General features: G+C 40.5%; 1 protein-coding gene across 4 annotated transcripts in view; it reads right to left on the bottom strand.

The window, feature by feature from the left end:
* Positions 1-8,835, bottom strand: part of LOC117176152 (mitochondrial inner membrane protease ATP23 homolog) — a 260,005-nt gene that overhangs the window by 127,807 nt on the left and 123,363 nt on the right. For 2 of the 4 annotated variants that reach the window (XM_033366262.1, XM_033366271.1), the window contains exon 6: positions 5,900-6,085. In XM_033366262.1, coding sequence (XP_033222153.1) covers positions 5,900-6,085 — 186 coding nt within the window. Of the gene's footprint in view, positions 1-5,566; positions 6,086-8,835 lie in introns of those variants that run through there. The other 2 variants (XM_033366247.1, XM_033366239.1) reach the window with 2 other exon arrangements.

Genomic DNA, 8,835 nt, shown 5'->3' on the forward strand with positions numbered 1-8,835 from the left:
CGCTGTATCGACCTAAAAGGAGAGTATGTTGAAAAATAAAACCGACTTTGGCCAAAAAAACGTCTCCGTGTTTCATTTTTCAGGGACTTATCAGATTGCCTATCAGCATAAACATCGGGGGACACCCAGCGATAAAACAGATATATTATCGAGTGTCTCCGAAGGTGTTGAAAAATATGCAAGATGAAGTGAACCGAATGTTAGCCGAAGGCATTGTTGAGCCATCGAAGAGCGGTTGGTCCAATCCGGTGGTAATGGCCGAAAGGCAGACGGGAGATATAGGCTTTGCGTCGACTACCGTAGGCTCAACAAGGTTGCCAAGAAAGATGCGTACCCCTTGCCCAAGATGGATACGATCTTGAGCAACTTCACGCCGCGAAGTACATAACAACCCTAGATTTAGAGTGGGGGTAAAACCAGATTTCGATAGTCGATTTGGACAAAGTCGAAGTCCCTTTTTTCATACCAAGTCCCAAGAACAATTAAGCAAATGAGACGCTTCTTGGGCATGGCATCGTGGTACTGTCGTTTTATACTCGACTTTTCGAATGACGCGGAACCACTGAACAAACTACTTAGAACGAATGTCCCATGGAAATGGGGCACCGAACAGGAAAGCGCGTTCGCTAAACTAAAAGAACATATCGCGACGGCACCGATCTTGACTTACCCGAGTTTCGAAGTCCCATTCGTGTTTCAAACCGACGCGAGCGATTTTGGTTTGGGAGCAGTCCCGGAGCTGATGCAAGACGGCGGTGAGAGGGCAATAGCCTTTGCGAGTAGGACGATGTCGAACGCCGAAAGGAAATACTCGGTTACGGAAAAGGAGTGTTTAGCCGTGATCTGTCCGGTCAGGAAATTTCGGCACTATATCGAGGGTTTCCACTTCACAGTGATCACCGACCACATTTCGTTGCGATGATTACAAAACCTTCACAATCCAACAGGCTGATTGGCGCGATGGGCTCTTGACCTCCTCAAATACGATTTCGAGGTCGTACACCGGAAAGGAGCTTTGCACCGCGTGCCTGACGCCCTTTCTTGGATATACGAGGAGGAAGTAGCAATCCCAATAGCTGTCATGGAGCCGGTGGAGGACGAGTGGTATCGTAAGCGACTGCGCGAGGTAGAAGAGACCCCTAGAAAATTCAATGGGTGGAAGATAGTGGATGGAATGATCTATCGATACCGTCCGCATCCGTTGATAGATCCGATCATCGAAGACCTAGAGGCTTGGAAGTTGGTAGTACCAACTGAGAGAAAACAGGAAGTCTTCGACGAGGTACACAATGAACCACAAGCTGCGCATCTGAGAATAGACAAAACGTACCAAAGATCCTCGATACAGGACAACTGGCCAGGCATGTATCGGGACATTTCTTTTGGGTGCGAGCGTGCGACACATGTCAGCGAATCAAGGCTGATCAGAGGCCTGCTGCGGATCTGATGGGCCGTAGGGTGGTCCAACAACCTTGGACGGTAGTGGCCACTGACGTAATGGGTCCATGGCCAAAGACAACATTAGTCTTCGAATACCTGGTGCTATTCGAAGGCCTTTATATCAAGTGGGTAGAATTAGCACCCATGAGAAGCGCGAACGCTGAGGCCATTATCAAGGCTTTGGCGGAAATATTTTGAACCGATGGGGTGCACCGGATGTCCTTGTGTCGGATAACGGAACAGAGTATGTTAACCAAGCATTTCAAGGGTTGACCGAGACATACAAAATCCGTCACTCGTTTACTTTGGTGTATCAACCGCAGCCGGACCCTGTGGAGCAAGTCAATCGAGTCCTAAAAACGATGATCTCAGCGTATGTAGCCCAAGAACATCGGCAATGGGAAGTGTACCTCAAAGATTTCCGATTCGCCTACAATACGGCCGTGCATAGCACCACGAGTGTTAGCCCGGCATATTTGAAGTTGGGTAGGGAACCAAAGCCGTACAATAGCCTGCGCCAGAGGGTCGAGGAAACAACTGAAATGCCCTCACCAGACCATGAGGAATGGAGGCAAAGAATGATTAAATTAAAAGAGCTGCAAGATCTAGTTTTCCTGCATCACGAGAATGCGTTCGACCGTCAAAAGGTAAATTAGGACAAAAGGCGGCGACACGCGCAATCTGGCGGTAATAATCTAGATTTAGTGTATCAATTTCTTTGCTTTTACTACACACTATACTTGTTTAAGAGAGTTGATTCTGAGATGCCTTCCAAATTGAGAAGAATGTGTGAGCATTGCGGTTCCCTTCTTTCAGTCAGGAACTTGAGTAATCCGGATGGTCCAGGTAAAGAAAATGAGTCCCGGAAACGATGAAAGTCACAGTTAACACAGGTCGGGTTTATCCGAGTTCGGGAACTCGCTGGAGTGGTCCCTAGGGTTTTCCCATTATCCTTTCGATTTGGAATTTTATTAGTTTGAGTAACATAAACATAATAAAACGAACTCCTCCTTAATGTAAACAGACTAAGGGGGCCCGAGGCGGGAGGGGCCGACATAGCGGTGAGAGAGCAGCCACAGCGCCTAAAGCAAAAAACGGTAGGCTTCGGCTAGGCCGGGGGAGTTGTAATGAAGGTTTAAAACTTAATTAATAAAGATAGAGAAAAACTTCACGGGGTCTCGCCAAAGCCAGAACCAAGTAAGACAAAAGTCACATACGCGTGTCAAAAGAAATAATCTCAAGCCGGCTCCAATTAATTCTATTACTATTAGGAATATTATTATTTAATTATTTTTATTAATGCCAATATAAGAAAGATAAACACTGTAAAAACAACGCGAGATTACCTAAACGAAAGTAGTAAAGGGAACCTGGTGATTGTCACCTCAACGGTGACAATCATCGGAGAAGCCGGAATCCTCGCATCGTCCAGTTCAACACAACCACGAAACCACGTAGTAATAATAAGGAGACCGATCTCCGTACATACGTTCTGACTACGGTAATTGCACATTTATTGCGTTTAAAGACAATGCTCACAAGGAAGGGGACATGCGCACTGTGATTTGCTATCTCCTTTTCTCCCGCGAGAAGTGTGCGAATGAGTGCCCCTGCTTGACAACCACAACAACATATTACCTAAAATTATACTGTCACATTATTCAATATGCACATTTTATATCATTTAATGATTAAAATTAAATCTGTATTACTTACCCATACTTTCTAGGTCACAATTTGTCAGATTAATTCTTTACAAAACACACAGAAATAAATAAGCATGTATATTGACCAACTCAATTGACAATATTTACAGGAACATAACCTCAGTATATAGTTGTCATTCAACGCGGAACTCACTCGCACATTTCTTGCGAGAGAAAAGGAGGAGATAGCAAATCACAGTGCTCATGTCCCCTTCCTTGAAGCATTGTGTTTAAACGCCGAAGTCTGGTCATAAATGTACAGTTACCGCAGTCAAAACTCGACATGCTTTGTACAGCATGATCGATCTCCTTATTATTACTCCGTGCACGAAACATAGGAACTGTCAGATAGCTATAAACACGGAGCAGACAGCACCATAGTCTTTCACCAGTATTCATAGGTAAAACGGTTGGATATAAGGGGACTGCGCACCAAGTTCGCGCCGTTCCTCCAGGCACGGGTAACACGAGGCATTCGTTCGGCGACCGCCGGCGAGTGGCAGCACCGGATTGACCATCGTAGCCGACATAAACATACCTGCAACACCACGTAGATGAGCAACCACACTCTGGCAGGAGAGGGGAGGCTAACAGCCATGTTAAAGATGACGGATGCACAGCCAATAGCGACTCCAGAAGTCCGTAAGCCAGAGACAATCGGCAGGACGGAATCTACCGCGGAAGGCGCGCATTGGCGGAAGACCTCATTGGAGTTCGCCTGTTGGCACTAACCAATGAACAGAGATCTTGCAGAAACTTGGCAAGGTCTGACGGAAAACAGCGTCAAGACGAAGGAAACGGACAGGAACCGTCAGAGTCGGCTTGAGAAACAGCAGCAACGGCCATAACCCTCGACGTACAATCCGCTTGCATTTTCCTCCTGGAAGTAGAGAGGTAATATGGACGGAAGGGGCTGGATTGCAGCAGCCAGGTGGCTGGAAAGTCAGTGGTTGTTTTGTCACTCGTCTTAAGTGCCGTTCCCGCTTCGACGCGATTCCGCGATCTCTTAAATCTGTCGCGAGTGTGAACGAAAAGTGACGTGAGATTGACGGAGACCCTCGCGTGGCTCAAAATTTAGAGAGGAGTTCGATCCAAATACCAATTTTGATAAGTTGGGCCGAACTAACCTCTCCAAACGACCTGGCCAAGGGTTTGCCTAGAAAAGTGAAGCTCGGAGCAAGGGACACCAGTGTCTCCGGTGGATCTTCCCCACAATGTGCGCGAGATCCAGAAGTCGTGTTCTCTCTCCGAGTGTCTGGAAATTCTCAGGGGGTTTTCAGGAGGTTCCCAGTCTGGCAATATTTAATTAGAGTTAGCCTGTAGATTCTCAGAGTATAGTCAAGATGTTCTCAGCCTGACAACAAAATTGACGAATGCGTGTCTGAAGATTCTCAAGATGTTGTCGGGATGGTAGCAGCCTGACAATAAGTTAGCTAGAACTAGACTGTACGTTCACAGAGGGTTGTCAGGAGGTTGCTTGCTAACCGGCACCGTAATTGTAACCTAACTTTGTTTCTTTCTATCTTCTTCAAAATAAATAGGCTTTAGTTTTGTTTTCATGAAAACCTGAGTGTTTTAAATAAATTTCTCTTTCTCTCGCCCGCGAGAACTACCCCTCCCTTTTTCTCAGTGTCTCGTGTCAATTTGGAGTTAGCATTCCTGCTAAGTGACGCCGGGCCAGCCAGGCCGTGTTAGCGGTAGACACACGGGATTTTTGAAAACCTGGTTACAATATATATGTTTCTGTATCTTTATCTGTATTTCATTTTTATCTGTGTCTGTTGTTATATGTGTATGATAAATTAAGTATACTTTTTGATCGCATTCTTTTTAATGAAAATGAAATTATATTCCCAGATTTACCTGTAAGAAAACAATTCAGTTAATATAGTCAAATCCTTTATTTCATCGATTAACTTTTTTTAATGAATACCTGAAATGATACTTACATCATAATTTATCTCCTAACCTTTCAGTATCATTCAAGATTACTTCACATACGTTTGAAAACACCTAAAACTATAATGATAGTATTTTTTAACCGGGTTGGACGATGGTCGTGGGGGCTAAAATGGAGGCTTTGGACCCACTCCGTCGGCTTGCGGGTTCCATTTCTGCCTCGAGCACTAGCCTAGTAAGGGAGTTGTTCATTTCCGGAGAGTCGTGGGACCGGTACCTCTTAAGAAAAAGGTTCTCTAAGTACTTAAAGCTCTTGCTCTTGGTGATTCCGAACCGACCTTAAATTGTAGATCTCTCTCCCATTACGAGTAAGTGTGTGTTAGTAATAAAGAATCGTCTATATTCTCATTGAACATGCACAATTTTATGTAAACTAAATAAGTATTACAGCTCTTCTGCGTTTAAAAAAAGAAAGCAGCATTATATTCTTTTGAGAATTTACTACGTTAACAATTGTGTGTATGTTTCATTCTGTGTTTTCATCTTCTGAAATTATCCATAATAAGTAAACTAATTGTTTATTTTAAATAGTACTATAAAATTGTATACTATATATGAACATTTTTGTAGAAGGCAAAACGACACTGTAAAAAGTTTGTAAAATAGCACTGTGTATGTAAAATGGCAGAGGCCATCTCGAGACAAAGTGACATATAACCTTAACATTGACATAATATTATAATTGTTCAATTGAAGAAGTCCATTCATAAATATAATACTTTCAGCTAATCCAAAAAGGACGTCTTTCCTGTTTCTACACAAATACCACTTAAGGAGGAACTTTTTCTACTCACCTTATATACCAAATACAGTAGAGACCCGTTTATTGCAAGGCTTCTTAAATGAATGGATCCCGTTTGTCGCAGTATAAGGAAAAATTTCACTGGCTCCCACCACTTTATTGGAAGAGAGGCGTCTTTCAGTGAGAACAGCTGATTGATCCGCTCACTAGCGAGTAGCCAATAGGAAGTTGGCTGTAACTTTTAAATGATGATAGAAGCATTTTATTATTTTTCAGCAGAATTCAAATTCAAAATAATTTTTCGCGTCTGAACACTATTATAAACAATAATTAATACATTACATTTTGATAGTAATCACAAAACAAATCTCTGACAGATAATTATACCGCTAAAATATGTGGTGTGTTTTCTGCTAAAACAAAAAACAATCTAGTCGCCGTGTCGCATTTACAATAGACAAATTATCGTTAGATACTTATGATTAATAAAAAGTACTTTTGCATATCGGTTATATAAAATATTTTTCTTTTGTCCAGCACCGTCCTTTTATTTTTCTTATTGTAATTCTCCTGAAAAATAATAAAGTGCACATTTCCGCATTTGAAAGTTCCCGCCAACTTCCTATTGGCCACTGAAATAGGTATCGCCCCCATCGTACTGCGCATGCTAGAGATATTCGAGTTCTGACACCACTGTCTTCAATTTAAAATCAATCCAGTCCCGCCTTTTCAGCTATTGCTTTACTGAGAGATGTAAAGTAAAGAGAGGGGGTAGAGTGTCACGCGATAAATGGGTCCCGAATCTGGAAATAGACGAGTCCTGCGATAAACGGGTCCCGAATCTGGAAATAGACGAGTCCTGCAATAAACGGGTCTTTACTGTATCAGCATTAGCCTAAGTGCGTATTTATAGTAGATTAGGTTAAGAGACAGGGCATCATAAAATATAAAACCGAGCATCAGAATATGTACACTTACGGCAACATGGATTTATCCCAACTTCATATAGACGGGACGGATGCAATACGCAAAATATATTACATTTTATACATAAAACACGCGATGTGAGTGACACCCGCCCGGCAATTAAATTTCCTCTGCAGTGGAATTACAGAATTCTGGTAAAATTTCCATAGTTCTGCTCTTTCACCTTTTACATGTGAATTAGATTACAGTAGATTTTGTAATTTTAAAGAAGCCTGGTAAAAAAGCATGATAATATGGGTTATAATATGGTTGAAATTTACCACGTTAATCACGGATATTTTTATGTCCACTGATTCTTGCGTTAATATTACACCTTTTCGGTAAAATTGATGCAAACATTGTGAAATTGAACTTTTAATCGCTGAAAGTTCACAATAAACTAGTAGAATTAACGCATAAATCATAGCAAAGCGTTTACAAACCGGCTTGCAATTTTCAACCAATTTTTTCACAGTGTACAATGAAACATCCATTAAACTGTTAATATATTAAAATTTTAAAACATAATAATTAAATAGACATAGTATTGACTTTTTATAATGTAAAACAGATTTAATATTTATGTGTATTACGATTACATTTTTTTCTTTACTTTTAATAAAACAAAATAAATTAGCAACTGCAATGTCAGTTAATTATGACACGTGTGAAAAAATCAAGACAAAAAATTATCGACTGCAATGCGTATAGATCAAGTTTCCTGTGTGGATGATCCGAAACTGTGCACGGTGATAGCGTGAAAAACATTCGGTCATCCATTCTGGCAACCCTGCATGATAGTACCTTGGTCCCTCAGGAAAAAGTCGACCTGTGTTCTTCTAAAGGCTCTTTCATACCTTATCTAACCGGTTTGGGCAAGAGCGTATCATCGTACAATCATTTGAACTGATCTTTTCCTCTTTGGAACCTTCCCCCATCGTCACAAGCCGAAAGAGGCCGCTCATACCTGATCATGTACAACACAGAAAAGCTTCTAGCCGAGTAGCCGAGTGCCGGCGAATAAGTCATTACTGTAGTTGGTGTCATAAATAAATACTGTCAAGATGGAAGTTTGTGATGATTGTGAACAAACTTTTTCCAGCGAAAAAGCTTTGGGTCGACATTTCCGCGAAGTTCCTTGTGAAAAATGTGAAACTCCACACAAAACTTATAATATTTTACTCTGTGAAATAACTTTCAGTCAAAAATACAATTTAAGCAGACATAAAGAAATAATTTTACAGAAAATAAATCTCCTAATTCAAATTATCGACATAAGTGTTCACTCTGTGAAAAATCAACCAATAGAAAATAAAATTTCAGCAGACATGAGGAAATTATTTAACAGAAATGAAGTTTGAACAAATCTTCTGATTCAAAGTAAGTACACGAAACATTCTGTTATTCTGTTTATTGCATACCTCGAATTAAATAAGTTATTCACAAATTATTGATAAAATCATTATCTATGTTTTTATTGAATAATTACTTGGTTATTTGACAATTTTGTACAAATAAATACAGAAATTTCATCAAAACCACTACAGTGTCGATTTTCAAGGTTTCCCCTTACTGTGCCTACGCTAAAACCAAAATGAGAAGCCAATCAGGAAAAGGCGTTACGATTTTCTATATATTTCGAGTTCGACTTATTCAACTTCTTTTTACAATAGGATATATATATATATATTAATATTTATTTTATATTCCAATTTCTTTTACACGCTATAAGGGGAAGGTTTTTAAGGTACTATGTTATCTTTGGTTATGGTGTAGTCTTATGTGATAACTAAAAAAAATTTATTTTGAATTTCACTAAGATAAACCCCCTATAATACTGAATATTTTTTAAAGAATTTAAATATAGAAAATACAGAATAGTAGTCTTGCTCTCTTTATATTATTTGGAAATTGTTTTCTAATCCTATATATATTGCAAGATACATTGCTTCTGTTCCCTTCATCTCTTGGACAAGGTGTTAGTGTCTGAGATGAACTTACCCTATCTTTGCACCGTAATAT

This window comes from Belonocnema kinseyi, chromosome 1 (genome assembly GCF_010883055.1).
Source record: "Belonocnema kinseyi isolate 2016_QV_RU_SX_M_011 chromosome 1, B_treatae_v1, whole genome shotgun sequence".
Classification (NCBI taxonomy): domain Eukaryota; kingdom Metazoa; phylum Arthropoda; class Insecta; order Hymenoptera; family Cynipidae; genus Belonocnema; species Belonocnema kinseyi.